The following is a 23,680-nucleotide window of genomic DNA, read 5'->3' on the forward strand; positions in this document are numbered from 1 at the left end:
ATGGTGAATGTTAACTAAACTTGTGGCAATCATTTCACAATATATGTAAATCAAGTTATTATGTTCTATACCTGAAACTTAGTGCTGCATATCAATTACAGTTCAATAAACCTGGACAAAGAAAGGCCCTTTCTGTTATGAAATGAAGACAGTAATAAATAGTAGATGATAGGTTTAACTAAAAAAAAAAAGAAAAAAAAATTCTTGTCCCAGGCATAATAAGAAATGTGGGCAACGCTAACTTTTTTTTTTTGGGGGCCGTGCTGCACAGCATGCGGGATCTTAGTACCCTGACCAGGGACCGAATCCAGGCCCGCTGCAGTGGAAGCGTGAAGCCCTAACCACTGGACTGCCAGGGGATTCCCTACCCTAACTTTTTGAAACCCCAAAACCTGAGAATGGCTGCTTTAAAGGGCTATTTCTGAAGGGAAGGTCCTATAAATAATTCTGCCTTAAAAAAAAAAAAATAATAATTCTGCCTTGCAGTGACAGAATGCAGGGAGTCCCTTGCTGAAACACATCCAACTTCTCCCACCTCTTGACTCTGAGGTCTCTAAGCATAGAGATAACACCTGTTTCAGGGCTGCATCCCCAGGGCCAGTACGGGGCCTGGCACATGGAGAGAAGATGTGAATAAAAGACTGTGGAAGCCCTGGAGGCAGTGGGCGCTGACTCCGGAGAAGCCCTGAGCCTCATTTCTCCAGGGACGGCCACCAGTCATGAGCCCCACTGCCATAGCTCACCTCTTCCCTGCATCCCTGCCTCAGTGCATCAGTCACAATTAAGATAGCTGCTACGTTAGAGCGACTTCTCTTATTCCTGCTCGTGAAGTTCTTTGAAGCTGTTCTAGCCCATTCCTGTCTCTCTTCCAGGCCAAGTGCCCAACTTGGAGCATGGGGCCACCTTTTCCCTGAGGACCCCCAGCAGGCCCTCACTGCAGACAGGACTCTTGCGGTGCATGCGCTGGGCCTTGGGAAGGGGAGACATACTGTGTCTCTGGTTGTACCCCAGCTCCCTATGGCACATTTACAGACAACATATCTGGAATCTGCGCCACCTCTTGATAGAACTGCTTTGGGTCATGGCATCCCAAGGTTCAGACAGCAAACTCACACAGAGTCCTACAGCTTTGCCAACAGTCCAATACGGAGAATCCAACGATGCTGGTAGGTTCAAAAGAAAATGACACAAGCAAGGAAAGAGTCAATTACTTAACATGTGTTTACTGGGCACCCACTAGGTGACCAGCACTATTCTCAGTACTAGAGATGGAAGTGTGAACACGGCGGGGAGCTCACCTGCTAGAGGAAAGACAGACTGTGCACCCTGACATGAAGAGGCAGGAAGGAAACATAGAGGAAACAAAAAAGCAGGGTAATGGACAGAACACGACATGGGGAAGGAGGCAGGGGGGCAGCTTCAAGAGCAAAGACCTCTCTGAGGGAGTGCCGGTGGACAAAGACCCAAATGAGGCAAGAGAGGAAGCCGTGCAGAGCTGTGACAGAGTGCGTTGCAGGCTGAGGGCCCAGTGAATGCAAGACCAGAGAGCCACAGGCTGGACACGAGTCCCAGCACATCATCACTTCCAAGTGAATGCCCAAAAGACCTTTAAGGGGATTCCCTGGTGGCGCAGTGGTTAAGAACCTGCCTGCCAATGCAGGGGACACAGGTTCGAGCCCTGGTTCAGGAAGATCCCACATGCCACAGAGCAACTAAGCCTGTGCACCACAACTACTGAGCCTGCGCACCACAACTACTGAAGCCTGTGCGCCTAGAGCCTGTGCTCCGCAACAGGAGAAGCCACCACAATGAGAAGCCTGCACACCGCAATGAAGAGTAGCCCCCGCTCACCGCAACAAGAGAAAGCCTGTGCGCAGCAAATAAGACCCAGCCATAAATAAAAAAAAAAAAAAAAAAAAAAAAACCTGATAGGACCGCCGAAAATAAATAGAGTAATCAACCATTATAGCTGGAGTTATCATCACTCCTCTGTCAGCAACTGACAGATCAAGCAGGCAGAAAATCAGTAAGGATATAGTTGACCTGAAGAGCACTAGCAACCCCCTTGATATAACTGACATGTGTAAACTCATCTATCTAGCAACAGGAGAACATACATTCTTCTCAAGCCTGCATGGAACATTCACTAAGACAGACCACATTCTGGGCCACAAATATATGTATCAAACACACATATATATATCAAAATATATAGCTGAGTGTGTAAGGAAACGGGCACTCTCATACCAGGCTGGTGGGAGTATAAGTTGGTGGAACCTCTTTGGAAGGCAGTCTGGCAACTACTGTCAAAACTACACATAAGGGACTTCCCTGGTGGCACAGTGGTTCTGAGTCCACATGCCAATGCAGGGGACATGGGTTTGATCCCTCTTCTGGGAAGATCCCACATGCCGTGGAGCAGCTGAGCCCGTGCGTCACAACTACTGAGCCTGCGCTCTAGAGCCCGTGAGCCACAACTACTGAGGCGGCGCGCCTAGAGCCCGTGCTCCGCAACAACAGGCCACCGCGATGAGAGGCCCGCACACTGCGGTGAAGAGTGGCCCCTGCTCGCTGCGGCTAGAGGGGAGCCCGTGCAGCAAGGAAGACCCAATGCAGCCAAATCTAACTAAATAAATAAAAGATAACATTCCTTCTTAAAAAAACAAACAAACAAAATAAACAAACTACACATGACACACCCTTCCAGCAATCCTACTTTGAGGAACTGATCCTACAGAAATACTCACATGTCTTAAATTAAGCAGGTAAAAGGTTATTTATTGCAGCATCCAAAAAATGGGATATCAAACCGCCACTCAAGAGAAAGAGGCAGCTTATTTGTACCACAGGGAAATACCTCCAAAAGAGAGTGAAGTCCAGAGCAGTGTGGGCAGAATGTCGACAGGAGTGTAAAAATATGCTGTATTGTTTACATGTATGCTTGCAGGTGTAGATGCATAGCCCATCTCTGAAAGAATGAATATGCAATATGGTAACAGTGGCTTTTCTTGGGAGAGACGTGAGTGACTCCACGAAGAGGGAGGGAGGGAGACTCGTCTTTTACTCTGTATGGTGTGACTTTGTTACAGTGTGCAACTACTACCCAGTCAGCACATAGAAACAGACAACTCCTACGAGTACCTGAGAGGGGCCACTAGAATATCAGAGCAAGAAAGGAAATATCAGATGGTTGCGGATGGAGAAAGGACAGAGAACAGTTACTGGCTGCTCAATAAGGATGTGCAGAAATAAAGAGCCGGTGGAAGAGAGACCTAGGGAAGGAGGATGCTACAAGAGCCCAAGATGCAGTCCCCTGGGGAATGTAGTAAGGATTTCAAACTTTTAAAAAACATATAAACAGCAGAAGTCTTTTCTAGTAACATGTGAAACCTCAAAAAATAAAGTAGATAAAAAAGCACTGTATTATATAAATGTATTTTATAAGCTCAAATTTAAACATTTCTTTCAGTCAAACAATGAGTATAATTATGCTCTCCTGAAAACATAAATGTGAAATGGGGAGTGTGGAGGAATAGCTCTGGAAAACCTTAAAATCCACGGAGATGGCAAAAGAAGGTTTAAGCCAAGATCTGCCCCAAAAAGAATGAACACAGATTACGAGTGCACCAGTGACCTCCAGCATGTCAAATTTGGTATATGACATGTTCAAGTGTATTTTTCTTTTAATCTACTTTAATTGCTTTGAAAGCTGGACTAAAAAATGAAATTTGAACGTAATGTTTGTGTAATCTGGGAAACAGTAAAGAACACAGTTTAAAAACCACTGGCCTAAAAAGACTACATATGATGAAAACCCATGAAATTTACTGAGAAGCTAGATTTTGTGATGGCATGGCTCTGACTAAGCTTCATTTTCAGACAAGCAGGTGTTCTCCTACAGCTTTTCTTATCTCCATCTCCTTCCTCCCATAGTTTCTGCCCTAGACCTCTGTACCCCAAAAAACAACAGCTCTCAACCCCAGTCACAAGGCTACCTCTCCTGCTCTGAGGACCACCACCCTTCGCACTTGGCCCCAAAGCCCTTTTGCAGCCATTAGGATGACATTATACTGATGAACACAAGTCCATCATCAGATCAGCCCCCTGTTGGTCTGCACAACTAGATATGTTGGGCTTGTGTTGACTGACACCTTAATTTTTGCTATCATTATTAAAAACAAAAATAAATCCTGGAATGGGAACAATAGTTATAAAGGATTTAACTGGGAAAACTGATGAAATTTTAGAATATGGACTATGGACTAGATAATGGCATGTTTCAATATTAAATTTACTGATTTTGATAACTGTATTGTAATTATGTAAGAGAAAATACATGCTGAAGTATCCAGGGCAAAGAGGCATGATGTCTCCACTTTATTCTCAAATGATTCAGAAAAAACACATTATACATACATCCAGAATGTTACAGCAAACAACTGGTGAATCCGTGTAAAGGGGACACAGGATTTATATGTATTATTTTCCTTAAGTTTGAACTTATATGAAAATAAAACATTAAAAAATTATATAACACAGATGCTAACATTTATTGACATCTACTTCCTACAGCTTTATAGGCAGTATCTCTTAATCCTTTTACAATCCTATAAAACAGGTACTATTACTGCTGTCACTTTACAATTATAGATGTTACAGAAACGTTTCCCAGGGTCACAGTGCTGAGTGGAAGCAAGATTTGACCCTAAAATCTGTTCCATTCAGAGCCAAGCTCCTAAATGTTGCATAGCTTGCCATCCTTACTGAATAATCTTTCCCTCCTAACCTTATCACACAAGCCACTATTTGAGTTCAGAGCACTGTTATTCATTAAAATATCAGAAAATGTATTCTTTCCCCACACCTCAGGGGATCAGAGATCCATTACTGAAGTCAGGACTAGAAATGAAAACTTCATCAAAGCCATAGCACCAACATCAAGAACCCAGAAACCAACCTATGACTTACAACTTTCCTTCAAAAAAACCTAACCTTGAAAAACAGTCAGTTCTGTTGCACTGAGGTAGGTCCCTTTTTTTTTTTTTTGCCCCACAGCACAGCATGTGGGATCTTAGTTCCCCAACCAAGGATCGAACTCGTGTCCCCTGCAGTGGACGCATGGAGTCTTAACCATTGGACCGCCAGGGAAGTCCCAAGGTATGTCTAATTTTATTGACAGTGCACAATGAAGAGATTTTCAACTATACTTACTTTACATAAAACCCATGCTAATGGGTTATCTTCCCTAGAGAAACTGAAAGCTCAACGCCAAAGATCTATTCTACAAGACTGCTGCTCAAGAATCTTACTGCATTCTAGCCAGGACAGTGGTGGAACCATGGGCCAAGCACCAGGGCATGGGAACAGCCCCACTATACGGAATGGGATGCCTGAATACCCCTTGGGAAAACAGAAAGATCCTTCTTACACCAATACAGGGGGCTGTATACCCTCTCTTGAAACACAAACTAGCTACCGATGGAGTTTTCTGGAAGAACTTTCTATGTTCTCATCTGCCCTCAGATGGTTGTGAAACCATAATATAACATCCATGGTTAAATGTACAAAGTCAGTTCCTCGTTAGTTAGAGTTGGGAGAGTTATGTAGGCAGGATCCTAACACCTGCTACATAAAACTATAAAGGACTCATTTTCAAGTCACAATCAGCAAATAAGAACAAAGCAAAAGAGAAAAAAATGACTTAGCTATATAAAGTTTCTAATTCTGAGGAATAGTAAAATCTCATTAACGTTGGGCCAATTACTTCTGAATTTCTAGACACTCAGATATGTGTTTCCTACTTGGTGTGAAGAAAAGTGTATGAACTTTGGTATTTATGATAAAATATTATGTAATACAGACATGATGGAAATATAATTTTTAACAACTCATTTCACTTTACTTATTAGAACTCTTCTATGCTTAGTTTATAATAATCCATAAAATCACTTTTAAGAATGGGTGAACACTATGGAAGTCATCTACTTATTACAGCATACTACTCACTTAATACCGAGTTTTAAAATAAAGAAACTGTAAATGAAAACAATCCTTTACTTATTCACTCAAATATCTGTCCACCTGCTATTCTCTCAAACTTACGCTACATAACTAGAGTTTTTTCTGCCGTTCATTTCCGTGCATGATTTGGTTTGGCCTTTTGAGATAACTATGAATCTCTTCTTTTTTTTTTACATCTTTATTGGAGTATAATTGTTTTACAATGGTGTGTTAGTTTCTGCTTTATAACAAAGTGAATCAGTTATACATATACAAATGTTCCCAAATCTCTTCCTTCTTGCGTCTCCCTCCCTCCCACCCTCCCTATCCCACCCCTCTAGGTGGTCACAAAGCACCGAGCTGATCTCCCTGTGCTATGCGGCTGCTTCCCACTAGCTATCTATTTTACGTTTGGTAGTGTATATGAATCTTTAATGTATGTGTGTCATCAATAATTTTCCCTTCTTCTTGCTTGTTGATCATGATACATGTACCTTCTCTTTGTTCAGTGGGAAAGAGGCAGGTTCAGAGCCCTGGGAAGACTAAACCTCCCGTAAGTGAATATCATCAATTAGTTAACAATAACAACAATACTAGCAATAATAGTTATTATAGATAATTAGTACATACCGAATGTTATTATGTGCCAAGCACCGTTTCAAGCATTTTACAAGCAATATTCACTGATTCTTCCTAATAACCTTATGAGATAAGTACTACTATTATGTACATTTTCTAAATGAAAAAAGTGAGACATTAGAAAAGCTATAAAATGGGGCACTGGATTTGACTTCAAGTGGAGGTCCACACTCTTAACGACTAAGACATACTACCTCTCAATTTTGAAGCACATAAGTAATAAATGGTACTTCATTCCAATAGTTTGAAGTGACAGTTCAGACTTTTAGATTGAAAGTAAGTCAGCTTAGTAAATGTAAAATCTTTCTTCTTTTATCTTTTAAAAAATAAGTGAGATTGTACTATACTTGATACCTAAGAAGCACAGCTCCTTAGTGAAACCCTTAGGCAGGTTTGTTTTCAGAAACGATTCAGGGAAGGCAGGTCTGCCCTCAGGCAGGTGGCTGGCCAAGTGGGACTGGTGCAGGTACCTGAATGCGCTGAGGTGAGGCTACCGCAGAATCAGTGGAGATTATCTGGATGCGCGGGGAGGGGCTGGTCATCCCTGGAGATTCCGGCCGAGAAGTCTGTGTACGTGGTACCTGTGGGTGAGAAGAGGGCTGCATCACAAGGGGGCTTAGAAAGATGCCCAGTGGTGGTTTGAGGACCATGCCTCTTGCTTTCACTGTGGCTATGAGTGATAAAATTGTATAGTTTTCGATGACAAAGGAATCAATGAGATATTTCCACAGAATGATCCTAAGAAACAGCTACAATAGCTGTTTCTAATGTTGAAAATGCAAGAAAAAATGAAAGGTATTTTCAGGTCTGCTCTGCACAGCATCAATAAAATAAAAAGCTACCAAAATAACTTCTTAGAGATCATCTTTGAATTTTTTTCACTGTCTCTAAGGCCAGCTATAAAGCACTCCTTTAAGATGACAGGTTCCAGAAGACAGGCTCTCACAATACTGTTGAGGATGGCAAACAACCAGAATTACACTGGAAACTACTGGGATTAATACTTGTGAAAGAATCTGGCAACCTCCCATCCTCACTGGGATAAAATCGGAAAAAGCTCATCAATAACACAAGGTCAATACCCACTAAAGTCAAGGTTCAAGGTTCTGAATGGTCACTTGGGCACCTGAAGTGAGTAGGTATTATTTTTCCTTGAATAAAAGTATATCATGAACCAATGCTTTTCAAACTTCAAAAAAACAAAAAACAAAAAAAAGGAAAAAGAAGGAGAAGAGGAGGAGGAGGAGGAAGCAACACTTCCCAATTCATTCTATGAGGCCAGGATTACCTGATACCAAAACCAGACAGACATCACAAGAAAACTACAGATCAATATTCCTTATGAATATAGATGCAACAATCTGCAACAAAACTCTAGCAAAATGAATCCAGAAGCATATAAAGAATCATACACTATGACTAAGTGGGATTTATCCCAGGAATGCAAGGTTGGTTCAGCATACGAATCAAACAATATAACATACCCAAGAACAGAGGACGAAAGCCAAATGATCATCTCAATGTACAGAGGAAGCATTTGACAAAATTCAACACTCTTTCATGATAAAAACACTCACGAAAATAAGAAGTACTGGGCTTCCCTGGTGGCGCAGTGGTTAAGAATCCGCCTGCCAATGCAGGGGACAGGGGTTCGAGCCCTGGTCTGGGAAGATCCCACATGCTGAGGAGCAACTAAGCCTGTGCACCACAACTACTGAGCCTGCGCACCACAACTACTGAAGCCCGCGTGCCTAGAGCCCGTGCTCTGCAACAAGAGGAGCCACTGAAATGAGAAGCCTGTGCACGGCAACGAAGAGTAGCCCCCGCTCACTGCAACTAGAGAAAGCCTGCTTGCAGCAGCAAAGACCCAATGCAACCAAAAATAAAGTAAATATTTTAAAAAAGAATAGAAGTACTGATATTCCATCAATCTGATAACGAGTATCTATAAAATACAGCTAACATAAAACTTAGTGATGGAAGACTGAAAGCTTTCTCCTAAGATCAGGAACAAGAAAAAGATGTCTGCTTTCACCATGTCTACTTGACACTGTACTGGAAGTTCTAGACAGGGCAATTAGGAAAGAAAAAGAAACAAAAGCAGCCAGATTTGGAAAGAAGGAAAACTATCTCTTTTTGCAGATGATACGATCTTGTACACAGAAAATCTGAAAGAATCCACAGAAAAACTATTAGCGCTAGTAAATGAGTTTCAAGGTTGCAGAATACAAGACCAACATATAAAAATAAGTTATCTTTCTATAAGTTAGCAAAGAGCAATCAGAAAATAAAATTAAAGGAACAATCCCACTGACCATAGCATCAAACACAAGACAATAGGAATAAATTTAACAAAAGTGTAGTATTTGAATACTGAAAACTACAAAACACTGTTGAAAGAAATTAAAGAAGACCTAGATGACATCTGTGTTCATGGATCAGAAGATTTAATATTGTTAAGATGACAATATTACACAAATTGATCAACAGATTTAATATAGTTGCTATCAAATTCTAGCTGTCTACATTGCATAAATTGACAAGCTCATCCTAAAACTCATGGAAATGAAAGGGACCCAGAATAGCCAAACAATCTTGAAAAAGAACAAAGTTGGAGGACTCACACTTCCTGGCTTCAAAACTTATTATAAAGCTACAGTAATCAAAACTGTTGGCCATGGCATAAAAACAGACACAATGACCAACAAAACAGAACAAAGAGCCCAGAAATAAACCCTCCCATATGTGGTCAGATGATTTTTGACAAAAGTGGCATGCCAAATCAATGGGGAAAGAACAGTGTTTTCAACAAATGGTAATGGAACAACTGGACACAACATAGAAGAATGAAACTGGACCCCTCCCTCCTACTATATGGAAAACAATTAACTCAAGAGAGAGAATTCTGGGAAGATGGTGGAGTAGGAAGCACCAGGAATCTCTTTCCCTACCTAGACCACAACTGCACTGGTAGAATCTGTCTGATGTAACTATTTTGGAACTCAGGAGTCTACTGGAGGCTTGCAATTTCCAGGGGAAGCCTTGGACCATAAATTGCAGTTAATTTTGGTCAACTCCAGCTCCTAGCACAGTAGCAGCAGCTACCCATTCCCCACATCTACCCTATAACAGGCACCTGTGCACATGTTCCAGAAGCAGCTTGCACACAGCTGGTGGGAGCCAGGGTGGGCAAAAAGGGCCCTTGTCCTCCAAATACTGGGGATCTGTGCTCCAATCAATGATTGCTTCCTCTGATCCCACAGGTGCAGACAAAGAAGGGGTATCCATTGTCTTTGTACTTCTTCCTACTGTTGCAAGCCCCTCCATTTCTGCTGAAGTGATTTCCAGGGGACTTAAAAGACTGGATTGCTTCCCCCACCTCCCCATTTTTCTCTTTATCCTCTATTGGGAACCAGACATTAAAGACAAGGACATTCAAAACTAACTGCATATACAGGGACAATTAGAAAGTAAATACACATGCTCAGAGAAAGGCACAGGTTCAGAAAAGACCCTAGAAAAGACCTTAAGTTTACATGTCAGGATGCTCCTTGGAAGAGAAACAGCTTACAACAAAAACAATAAAGTAACAAAAAACAGTAAATATTTGGAAAGGGAGAGAATCTGATTTCCAGAGTTACCACATTATTAGATTTAAATGTCCAGATGCAAATGTTGTTTCAACAACAACAACAAAACCACATGGCATACAAAGAAACAAGAAATTATGATCCATTCAAAGAAAAAAAATAAATCAACGTAAGTTATCCCTGAAAAAGATCTCATGTCAAATGTATTAGACAAAGACTGAACTAAAGGAAGACGTGGAAAACTCAACAAACGATGTAAGAACAAAATGGAAATAACAATAAACAGATAGAAAACCTAGAAAGAAACCAAAAAAAATTTTTTGGAGCTGAAAACTACAATAACTGAAATGAAAAATTCACTAGAAGGATTCAAAGGAAGATTTGAACAAGCAGAAGAATCAGTTACCTTGATAGAAAGTAGTGAGTCTGAGGAACAGAAAGAAAAAAGATTGAAGAAAACTGACCAGTGCCTATGAGGCCTACAGGATACCAAAAAGTAGACCAACATAGCATTGTGGGAGTCTGGAGGACAAAAAGGGGGTGAGCAAAGAATATATGAAGAAATAATGTCTGAAAACTTCCCAAATTTGATCAAAGACATGAACATAAACATCCAGGCTCACCAAACTCCAAGTAATAGGAACTCAAAGAGACCGAAATCAAGACATTATAATCAAACTTTCAAAAGACAAAAAGAGAACATCTTGAAAACAGTAAGAGAGAAGCAAACTATCACATACAAAGGACCTGCAATTAGATTATTTGCAGATTTCTCATGAGAAACTTTGGAGGCCAGAAGGCAGTTGGCCAATACAGTCAAAGTGCTCAAAGAAAAGAAACCTGTCAACCCAAAATACCATACCCAGCAAAACTATCCTTCAAAAGTGAGGGAGATTATAATTAAAATTCAAAAGTTAAAGATAAAGAGAGGATTCTAAACGCAGCAAGAGAAAAACAAAGAGTTAATTTTATAAGGGAACCCCCATAAGGCTATCTGGTGATTTCTCTACAGAAATGCTGTGGGTCAGAAGAGAGTGGCAAGATAAATTCAAAGTCCTAAAAGGGAAAAACCTGCAACGTAGGATACAGCAAGATTATCATTAGAATAGAAGAAGAGTCAAAGAATTTCTCAGACAAGCAAAAACTAAAAGAATACGGCAATACTAAACTTTTAACCTAAAAGAAATATTAAAAAGTCTTCTCTAAATAAGAAAGAAGCAAAAAAAAAAAAAAAAAAAAAAGCAGCAGCAGCAGGAATCTATAGGAAAGAAAAAAAAACCCCCACAATTGGGGCCTTCCCTGGTGGCGCAGTGGTTAAGAATCCGCTTGCCAATGCAGAGAACAGGGGTTCGAGCCTGGTCCGGGAAGATACCATATGCCGCAGAGCAACTAAGCCCGTGTGCCACAACTACTGAGCCTGTGCTCTAGAGTCTGCATGCCACAACTACCAAAGCCCACGTGCCTAGAGCCCATGCTCCTTAACAAGAGAAGCCACCACAATAAGCCCACACACCGCAACGAAGAGTACTCCCCACTTGCTGCAACTAGAGAAAGCCCATCTACAGCAATGAAGACCCAACACGGTCAAAAATAAATAGACAGATAAATAAATTACTTAAAAAAAACATAATCGAAAAGTATATCACTTACATAAGCCAGTACGCAGATTAAAAATTTAAAAAAAAATTTGGGGGGTGAAAGTGATAACTACAATGAACAGCAAAAGCATAAACATGAAGATATAAAAGAGGACATAGGGGCTTCCCTGGCGGCACAGTGGTTGAGAGTCTGCCGCTGATGCAGGGGACACGGGTTCGTGCCCTGGTCCGGGAAGATCCCACATGCCGTGGAGCGGCTGGGCCCATGAGCCATGGCCGCTGAGCCTGCGCGTCCAGAGACTATGCTCCGTAACGGGAGAGTCCACAACAGTGAGAGCTCCGCGTACTGCAAAAAAAAAAAAAAAAAAAAAAAGAGAGGACATAAAAATCATAAAATGTGGGGAAGGGAGTAAGAAATTGTAGATTTTTTTTTTTAGAATGTATTTGGAGCCTATATGACAACCAGTCTAAAGCAAGTAGATAACAGTAATAGGTTAGCATACCTGAAAAACAAGGTAACCACAAATCAAAAACATTATTCACAAAAACTAAAAATAAGAAAACACAAGCATAATATAAAAGAAAACCATCAAACCACAAAAGGAAAAACAAAAAAATGGAACGAAGAAGAAATATAAAATCAACTGGAAAACATTTACAATGGCAATAAATATATATCTATTAATATTTACCTTAAATTATATGCCCCCATCAAATGACACAGAGTGGTAGACTGGATAATAAAATAAGAGCCTACAATATGCTTCCTACAAGGAACCCTTTAGAGCGAAGAACACACATAGATTGAAAGTGAAGGGATGGAAAAAGATATTTCATGCAAACGGAAATGAGAAGAAAGCAGGGGTGGCAATACTCATATGAGACAAAACAGACTTTAAAACAAAATCCATAAAGAAAGACAAAGAAGGACACTATATAATGATAAAAGGATCAATACAAGAAGAGGCTATTACACTCATTAACATATGCACCCAATATAGGAGCACCTATATAGATAAAACAAATACTAACAGATATAAATGGAGAAACTGATGAGAACACAGTAATAGTAGGAAATTTTAACACCTCACTGACATCAATGGACAGATCGTCCAGACAGAAAAATCAATAAAGCAACAGAGATCCTAAATGACACAATGGAACAGTTAGACTTGATTGATATTTTCAGGACACTACATCAAAAAAAACCCAGAATACATATTCTTTTCAAGTGCACATGGAACTTTCTCTAGGATAGACCACACACTAGGACACGTAACAAGTCTCAACAAATTTAAGAGGATAGAAATCATTTCAAGCATCTTTTCTGACCACAATGGCAGCATGAAACTAGAAATCAACCACAGAAAGAGAAATGAGAAAAAAAAAAAAACGATTACATGGAGACTAGACAACATGGTACTAAAAAATCAATAGGTCAACGAAGAAATCAGAACATATGTTGAAATAAATGACAATGATAACACAACCATACAAAATCTATGGGATGCAGCAAAAACTGTCCTTAGAAGAAAGTTCATAGCAATACAGGCTTTCCTCAAAAAACAAGAAAAATCTCAAATAAGCATCCTAACCTGCCATCTAAAAGAATTAGAAAAAGGAGAACAAACAAAACCTTAAGTCAGCAGAAGGAAGAAAATAATAAAGACCAGAGAGGAAATAAAGAGAGATTTAAAAAACAACAGAAAAAGAACAATCAAACCAAGAGCTGGGTTTTTGAAAGGGTAAACAAAATCTACAAACCTCTAGCCAGGCTCACCATAAAGAAAAGAGAGAGGACCCAATAAACAAAATAAATGAAAGAGGACAAGTAAAAACTGATACCACAGAAATAGAAAAAAAACATAAAAGAATACAACTATATGCCAACAAATTGGACAACCTAGAAGAAATGGACAAGTTTCTAGAAACATACAGCCGACCAAAACTGAATCGAGAAGAAATAATTTGAACAGACTGATTACTAGACGTGAAATAGAATCCGTAATTTAAAAAACTCCCTGCAAACAAAAGTCCAAGACCAGATGGCTTCACTGGGGAATTCTATAAAACATTAAAAGAACTTACACCAATCATTCTCAAACTCTTCCAAAAGAGTGAAGAGGAGGGTACACTCCCAAAGTCGTTCTAGAAAGCCACCTCACCCTGATGCCAAAACCAGACAAAGACACCACCAAAAAAGAAAATTACAGGCCAATATCTTTGATGAGTACAGATGCAAAAATTCTCAACAAAATATTAGCAAACTGAACCCAACATACATAAAAAAGATCATACACCACAACCGACTTGGATTCATCCCAGGGTCACAAGAATGGTTCAACATACATAAATGAATCAGTGTGATACAACACATCAACAAAAGAAAAGACAAAACCACATGATCAGCTCAATAGACGCAGAAACAGCATTTGATAAAATTCAACATCCATTCATAATAAAAACTCTTGCCAAGTAGGTATAGAGGGAACATATCTCAACATAATAAAAGCTATTTATGACAAACCCACAGCCAACATAATACTCAAGGGTGAAAAGCTGAAAGCGTTCCTGCTAAAATCTGGAATAAGGCAAGGATGCCCACTCTTACCACTTCTATTCAACAAGTTTTGGAAGTCCTAGCCACAACAATCAGACAAGAAAAAGAAATAAAAGGTATCCAAATGGGAAGGAAGAGGTAAAACTGTCATTATACGCAGATGACATGATACTAAGATGCAGAAGACCCTCAAGACTCCACATAAAAACTACTAGAAGTCATAAGTGAATTCAGCAAGGTAGCAGGGATACAAGGTTAACATACATAAATCAGTTGTATTTCTTTACACTAGCAATGAAATATTAGAACGTAAAAAAAAAAAAACCCTTTAAAAATCGCATTAAAAAGTAAAATACTTAGGAATAAACCTGACCAAGGAGGTGAAAGACTTACATGCTGAGAACTATAAAACACTGATAAAGGAATTTGAAGCTAATACAAAGAAATGGAAAGATATCCCATGTTCTTGGATTGGAAGAATTAATATTGTTAAAGTGGCCACACTACCCAAAGCAATCTACAGATTTAATGCAATGCTTATCAAATTACCCATGACATTTTTCACAGAACTAGAACGAATACTCCTATAAATTTTATGGAACCATAAAAGACCCAGAGGGCTTCCCTGGTGGCGCAGTGGTTGAGTCCGCCTGCTGATTCAGGGGACACGGGTTCGTGCCCCGGTCCAGGAGATCCCCCACATGCCACGGAGTGGCTGGGCCCGTGAGCCATGGCTGCTGAGCCTGCGCATCCGGAGCCTGAGCTCCGCAACGGGAGAGGCCACAACAGTGAGAGGCCTGCGTACCACAAAAAAAAAAGACCCAGAACTGCCAAAGCAATCCTGAGGAAAAAAGAATAAAGCTGGAAGCATAATCCTCCCAGATTTCAGCCAATACTACAAAGCTACAGTAATCAAAATCTCACGATATTGGCACAAATGCAGACATATGGATCAACCAGAAATAAACCCACACACCTATGGTCAATTAATCTTTGACAAAGGAGGCAAGAATACACAATGAAGAAAGGACTCTCTTCAGCAAGTGGTGTTGGGAAAGCTGGGCAGCCGCATGTAACTCAACAAAGTTAGAACACTCCCTCACACCCTACACAAAAATAAACTCAAAATGGCTTAAAGACATATATAAAACATGACACCATAAAACTCCTAGAAAAGAACATAGGCAAAACATTCTCTGACATAAATCGTAGCAATGTTTTCTGAGGTCAGTCTCCCAAGACAATAGAAATAAAAACAAAAATAAAACTTACAAGCTTTTGCACAGCAAAGTATACCATAAACAAAACAAAAAGACAACCTGCGGACTGTGAGAAAGTACTTGCAAATGATGTGACTGACAGGGGCTTAATTTCCAAAATATACAAACAGCTCATACAACTCAGTAACAGAAAAAGGCAAACAACCCAGTCAAAAAATGGGCAGAAGACCTAAATAGATATTTCTCCAAAGAAGACCATACAGTTGGCCAAAAGGCACATGAAAAGATGCTCAACATTGCTAATTATTAGAGAAATGCAAATCAAAACTATAATGAGGTATCACCTCACACTAGTCAGAATGGTCATCATTAAAAAGTCTACAAATAGAAGCCCTGGTGGCACACTGGTTAAGAAGCCACCTGCCAATGCAGGGGACATGGGTTCGAGGCCTGATCCGGGAAGATCCCACATGCCTTGGAGCAACTAAGCCTGTGCGCCACAACTACTGAGCCTGCGCTCTAGAGTCTGCAAGCCACAACTGCTGAGCCCACGTGCCTAGAGCCTGTGCTCCACAAGAGAAGCCACCACAATGAGAAGCCCGTGCACCGCAATGAAGAGTAGCCCCCGCTCGCCGCAACTAGAGAAAGTCCCTGTGCAGCAACAAAGACCCAACACAACCAAAAATAAAAATAAATAAAAATTTTTTTTAAAGTCCACAAATAATAAATGCTGGAGAGGGTGTGGAGAAAAGAGAACCCTCCTACACTGTTGGTAGGAATGTAAATTGGTGCAGCTTCTGTGGAAAACAGCATGGAGGTTTGCTAAAAAACTAAAAGAAAGAGTTGCCATATGATCCAGCAACCGCACTCCTAGGCATGTATCTGGTGAAAAGTCTAATTCAAAAAGAAACATCACCCCAATGTTCACAGCAACACTATTTACTATAGCCAAGACATGGAAGCAACCTAAATGTCCATCGACAGATGAATGGATAAAGAAGATGCAGTGTGTGTGTGTGTGTGTGTGTGTGTGTGTGTGTGTGTATAGTGGAATACAACTCAGCCATAAAAAGAATGAAATAATGCCATTTGCAGCAACATGGATGGACCTACAGATTATCATACTAAGTGAAGTAAGTGAGAAAGAGAAAGAGAAACAGCATATGATATCACTTATAAAGTGGAATCTTTAAAAAAAATGATACAAATGAACTTATTTACAAAACAGAAGCAGACTCACAGACGTAGAAAACAGACTTATGGTTACCAAAGGGGAAGGGGATAAATTAGGAGTTTGGGATTAGCAGATACAAGTGTCAATGAAAATAATCAATAAAGAATCTATAGTAAGAAGAGTTTTATTTGAGCCAAACTAAGGACGAGCCCAGAAGCCAGCTTCCCAGATTAGTCTGAGAAGCTCCTCTGGAGAAGCATGGTTTCCAGCACAGTTTTATATCTTGTCAGAACAAAGAACATTACATTTCTTCAAGGTTTAAAAACAAAAAACCCCACAAAGATCAGTGATCAGTAAGTCAGCATGGCCTTGGCACCTGGGAAAGGAGTTTTATCATCAAAGAAGGCCCAGCATTGGCACCTAAGGAAGAGAGGAATCTTTATTTTTGACATGGACATTCTTTACTTCTGGTCACTGTGCCCTTTTCTTTAATAATTAAAGCAGATGTACAATGTATGTCTGATACGCCACAAACAGGCTATTTTAGTTAGCATAAAATTCAGGTTAACTCATGCATAAGCCAGAATGACTTCCCTGTATGTCAATACGTGAAAATTTCTTTTATCGCAAACTATACACTCACACACACATATATATACTACATATATTTACATATATAAAATAGATATATAACAAGGTCCTTTTGTATAGCACAGGGAACTATATTCAATATCCTGTAATAAACCATAATGGAAAAGAATATGAAAAAGAATATATATATAAAAAACTGAATCACTCTGCTGTACGCCAGAAACACAACATTGTAAATCAACTATACCTCAATTAAAATAAACAGATAAATATATACATATTTTTAAAACAGAGGGAGAAACCAAGACATTCCCAGATAAACAAAAGGTAAGGGAATTTGTGATCACTAGCTTTGCCCTGCAAGAAATGCTCAAGGGAGTCCTGCAAGGTGAAAGGAAAAAACGCTAGGACACTGGAGAAATAAAGATTTCAATACAGGTAAATATGTGAGCAATTATAAAAGCTAGTATTATTTTAGTGATGGTTTACAACTATACTTTTTATTTTCTACAAATACATTTAAAGAAAAAAAAACCCTCAATTATCAGTGTAAAAGCTAGTATTGTTGTGACTTTAACTCTTGTTTTCTACATAAGAGACTAATGTATTTAAAAGAATTATGAGCTTATGTTTTTGGGCACACAATGCATAAAGATGTAATCTGTGACAACAACAACTGAAAGGGGTGGGGACAGAGCTGTAAAGCAAGAATGTTTTTCTGTGTGATTGAAGTTAAGTTGGTATAAATTCAAACTAGAGTGAATCTGTAACTTTAGGATGTTATATGTAATCCCCATGGTAACCATGAAGAAAACAGCTATAGAATATATACCAAAAAATGAGAAATGATTTAAACATTTCAATACCAAAAAAATCAACTAAACATAAAAGACAGGAATGCAGGAAATGAAGGACAGAAAAAGCTGTAAGGCATATATAAAACGAAAGCAAAATGACAGAAGTCCCTCCTCATCAGTAAATATTTAAATGCAAATGGATTAAACTCTCTAATCAAGAGATAACGGCAGAATATTATAGAGAAACTGTGTTCCAACTGTATGCTGCCTATAAGAGACTCACTTTAGAGCCAAAGATACAAATAGACTGAAAATGAAAGGAAAAAGACCATGCGAATAGAAACCAAAAGACAGCAGAGGTAGCTGTACTAAAATCAAACGAAATAGACTTTAAATTTCAAAAGGTTGTAAGAGACAAAGAAGGATACTAATAAGAGGATCAACACAGCAAGAAGATATAACAGTCACAAACATTTACATACCTAATAACCAGAAAAATATGTGAAGCCCAAACTGATAGAACTTAAGGAAGAAATGGACAGTTCGGCAATAATAATTGGAGACTTCAATAGCCCAATCTCAGTAATGGACAGAACCACTAGACCGAAGATATATGAAGAAATAGAAGACTTAACACAATAAAAACTAACAAGACTGAACACACTATACAGAACACTCTACTCAGAAACAACAAAGACACATTCTTCTCTAGTACACATGGGATACTCTCCAGGACAGGCCATAAGTTCAGCCACAAATTAAATCTCAACAAATTTTAAAAGACAGATACCATACAAAGTGTCTTCTCCAACCATAACAGGATGAAGTTAGAAATCACCAACAGAAGGAAACTGCAAAAAATTGCAAATCTGTAGAAATTAAATAACACATTCTTAAACAGCCAATGGATCAAAGAGGAAATCACGAGGGTAATTATAAAAAACTTAGAGATGAATGGAAACGAAAACACAACATACCAAAACTTAGGGGACACTGCAAAAGTGGTGTTAAGTGGGAAATTTATGAGCTCTAAGTACTTACATTAAAAAAAAAAAAAATCTCAAATGAGCAACCTAACTTTTACAACTAGAATAAAAAAAGAACAAACTGAATCCAAAGCTGGCAGGAGAAGAGAAAAAAGAAATATAGAAAACAGAAAATCAATGAAACTAAAAATTGATTCTTTGAAAACATCAACAAAATTGACAAATCTTTAGCTAGATAGACTAAGGAAAAAAAAGAGAAGACTCAAATTACTGAAATCAGAAATCAAAGTGAGGACATTATTAACAATTCTACAGAAATATAAAACATTATAAGAAAGATTAATTGTATGCCAATAAATTGGATAACCTACACAAAATGAACGAACTCCTAGAAACAAAACATACCATGAGTAAATCATGAAGAAATAGAAAACATGAAGAGACCTATAACTACTAAGGAGACTGAATCAATAATAAAAAAAAAAATTTTCCCATAAAGAAAACCCCTGGACCCGAAGGCTTCGCCGGTCATTTCTTCCAAACATTTAAAGAAGCATTCTCAAATTATTCCAAAATACTGAAGAGTAAGGAACACTTCCAAACTCATTTGAGGCCAGCATTATTACCCTGATACCAAAGCCAGGCAAACACACTACAAGAAAATTACAGACCAATATCCCTCATGAACTCTGATACAAGAATCCTCAGCAAAATACAAGCAAACTTATATCAGCAGCATATTAAAAAGGCTATACTCCATGACCAAGTGGAACTTATTCCTGAAATGCAAGGATGAATCAACGCATAAAAATCTATCACTGTAATACACTGCATTAACAGAATGAAGGAAAAAACCCCACAATATCATCTCAATAGAAGGAGAAAAGGCATTTGACAAAATTTATCACCCTTTCATGATAAAAACACTCAAGGAATTAGGATAGTAGACTATCTCAACATAATAAAAGCCATGTATGAAAAACCCACAGTGAACATCACAGTCAATGGTGAAAGACTGAAAGCTTTTCCTCTAAGATAAGGAACAAAAGCAAGGATGCCTGCTTTCACCACCTCTACTCAACATTGTACTAGAAGTTCTAGCCAGAGGAATTAGGCAAGCAAAAGAAAGAAAAGGCATCCAAATTGGAAAAGAAGAAGTAAAAGGTAAAAGATCTGTACCTTAAAAACTACAAAACATTGCTGAGAGGAATTAAAGAATAAATGGAAACCTTTTCCATGTTCATGGGATTGCAAGACTTAATATTGCTAGGATGTCAATATTTCCCAAAGTGATTTATAGATTCAATGCAATTCCTATCAAAATTTCAATGTTTTTTTTTTTTTTTTTTGCAGAAATAGAAAGATCCACCCTGAACTTCATATGGAATCTCAAGGGAATCCCAAAATTTAGACAAAACTACATTGATAAAGAACAAAGCTGGATCACTTCCTGATTTCAAGACGTGCTACAAAGCTATAGTCACAAAACTGTGGTACTGGCATAAAGACAAACATACAGACCAAAGGAAAAAAGATTCCAGAAATAAATCATTGCATATAAGGTTATGATTTTTTGACAAGGGAGCCAAGACCATTCAATGTGGAAAAGACATTCTTTTCAACAAATGGTACTAGGAAAACTGGATATTCACATGCATAAGAATGAAGCTGGACTCTTACCTCACACCATACACAAAATTTAACTCAAAATGGATCAAAGACCTAAAACTATAAAACTCTCAGAAGAAAACATAGGAGAAAAGTCTCACACACTGGATTTGGCAATGATTTCATGAATATGACACAAAAGGCACAGGCAACAAAAGAAAAAAAACCACACACAACATGAACTTCAGAAAAACTTTTAAAATTTGTGCATCAAAAGACAATATCAACAGAGTAAAAAGGCAACCTACAGAATGAGAGAAAACATTTGCAAATCATTTATCTCATAAGGCATTAATTTCCAGATTATATAAAGAACTTCTAAAACTCAACAACATTAAAAAAAAACTCAACCTGACTAAAAAATGGGCAAAAGATTTGAACAGACATTTCTCCAAAGAAAATACACAAATGGCCAATAAGCACACAAAAGCCTGTTCAACATCACTAATCACTGGGGAAATAAAAATCAAAACTACGAGATACCATCTCATACCCATTAGGATGGCTACTATCAAAAAACAAACAAACAAAAACAAAAAAACACACCCCAGAAAATAACAAGTGTTGGTGAGGATGCAGAGAAATTGGAACCCTTGTGCACTGCTGGTGGGAATATAAAATGGCACAGCTGCTATGAAAAACAGGATTGTGGTTCCTTAAAAAATTAAACTAGAATTACCATATGATCCAGCAATTCCACTTCTGGGGATATACACAAAAGAGTTGAAAGCAGTGCCTCAAAGAGAGATTAGTACACACATTTACAGCAGCATTGATCATAATACTCAAGGGGTGGAAGCAACCCAAGTGTCCATGTACAGATGAATGGATAAGCAAAATGTGGTATATGCGTTCAATGGAATATTATTCAGCTTTTTAAAATGAGGAAATTTTGGCACATGCTACAACACAGATGAACTCTGAGGACATTATGCTAAGTGAAATAAGCCAGTCACAAAAAGACGACTATTGTATGATTTCACTTATATGAAGTACTGACAGTAGTCAAATTCATAGCGATAGAAAGTAGAGTGGTGGTTCCTAGGTACTAGGAAAAGTGGGCAATGGGAATTAGTGTTTACTGGGTATAGAGTTTCAGTTTTACAAGATGAAAAGTTATGGAGATGGATAGTGGTGAAAGTTGCACAACATTATGAGTGTATTTAATACCACTGACCTGTATACTTAAAAATAGTTAAAATGGTAAATTTTATATGTATTTTATTACAATTAAAAATGGGAAAAAATTAACTTAAAATGGATCAAAGATTTAAATGTAACAGCTAAAACTATAAAACTCTTAGAAGAAAATATAGGTATGACTCTTCGTGAACTTGGATTAGGTGATGGTTTCCTAGATATGATATCAAAGCATAAGTAACAAAAGAAAAATTAGATGAAGTAGCCATCATCAAAATTAAAAAGTTTTGTGTTTCAAAGGACATCATTTAGAAAGTGGAAAGACACCTACAAAATGGGAGAAAAATTTTGCAAATCATGTATTTGATACATGGACATGCACATATAGACTATAAAGAACTATTATAATATTTAAAAAAAAACAAAGAGGCAAAGAAATTTCTCCCAAGAAGATATACAAATGACCAGTAGCATAGGAGATGCTCAACATCATTAGTTATTAAGGAAATTCAATTTAAGCCCACAATGAGATACCACTTCACACCCACTAGGATGCCTACAATCAAAAAGATGAGACTATAACAAGTGTTGGCAAGGATGTGGAAAAACGAACTCTAATCCACTGCTGGAGGGAATACAGAATGGTACAGCATCTTTGGAAAACAGTGTGGTCAATTCTCAAAGGTTACACAGAGTTGCCATATAAACCAACAATTCCACTCCAAGTATATATACCCAAGAGAAGGACAAACATATGTCTACAAAAATCTTGTGTAGAAATGTTCATATCAGTATTATTTGTAATAGCCCCAAAGTAAAAACAATCAAATATCTATAGACTGATGAATGAATAAAGAAAATGTGGTATGTCTATGCAATGGAATATTATTTGGCAATAAAAAGGAATGAAGTACCGATACATGCTACAATATGGATGAAATCAGTCACAAAAGACCATATATTGTGTGATTTCATTTCTATAACATACCCAGAAAAGGCAATCCATAGGGACAGAAGGTAGATTAGTGGGTGCCAGGGACTGAAGGGATGGGGGAAAGGGGAGATAACTGCTAATAGATATGGAGTTTCTTTCTTTGTTTTTTTAGCCGCACCGTGTGGCTTGTGGGATCTTAGTTCCCTGACTAGGGATCGAACCCACGCCCTCACAGTGAAAGCGTGGAGTTCTAACCACAGGACAGCCAGGGAATTCCCTGGAGTTTCTTTCTGAAATGATGAAAATGTTCTAGAATTAGACAGTGGTGATGGCTGTACAACCTTGTGAAACTACTAAACTGTACACTTTAAAAGGGTGAATTTTACGGTAAGTGAATTATATCTCAATTTTATAAAGCACAGCATGAGGGCTTCCCTGGTGGCGCAGTGGTTGAGAGTCCGCCCGCTGATGCAGGGGACACGGGTTCGTGCCCCGATCCAGGAAGATCCCACGTGCCGCGGAGCGGCTGGGCCTGTGAGCCATGGCCGCTGAGCCTGTGTGTCCCGCAGCGGGAGAGGCCGCGACAGTGAGAGGCCCACGTACCTCAAAAAAAAAAAAAAAAAAGACAACAGAATGCAATATTCTCATAGTGACTTTTAGTTTACAAAATGCTTTGTATATATTAGTTTTCTCTTGGTTAAGAGGTAGGCAGAATAGGCACAAACCATTTTAGAGAGGGTGTGATGAGGCTCAAATCTTGCAGAATATATCTCCCAGCATCCA

The 23,680-nt window shown here is 38.6% G+C and overlaps 1 protein-coding gene across 6 annotated transcripts in view; it reads right to left on the reverse strand.

The window, feature by feature from the left end:
• The window catches only part of NR2C2 (nuclear receptor subfamily 2 group C member 2), an 82,544-nt gene that overhangs the window by 25,009 nt on the left and 33,855 nt on the right, over positions 1–23,680 (reverse strand). For 5 of the 6 annotated variants that reach the window (XR_016394769.1, XM_089919777.1, XM_089919778.1 and 2 more), the window contains one exon: positions 7,110–7,220. Coding sequence is in view for 5 of the 6 variants with exons in the window: in XM_089919777.1 (XP_089775903.1) it covers positions 7,110–7,220 (111 nt within the window). In the remaining variant the exon portion in view is untranslated. Of the gene's footprint in view, positions 1–7,109; positions 7,221–11,879; positions 12,174–23,680 lie in introns of all 6 variants that reach the window. The other variant, XM_089919779.1, reaches the window with a different exon arrangement.

The sequence above is a fragment of the Delphinapterus leucas genome, chromosome 10 (assembly GCF_059928025.1).
Source record: "Delphinapterus leucas isolate spDelLeu-1000000601 "Yukka" chromosome 10, BTC_Dleu_Yukka2, whole genome shotgun sequence".
Taxonomy (NCBI): domain Eukaryota; kingdom Metazoa; phylum Chordata; class Mammalia; order Artiodactyla; family Monodontidae; genus Delphinapterus; species Delphinapterus leucas.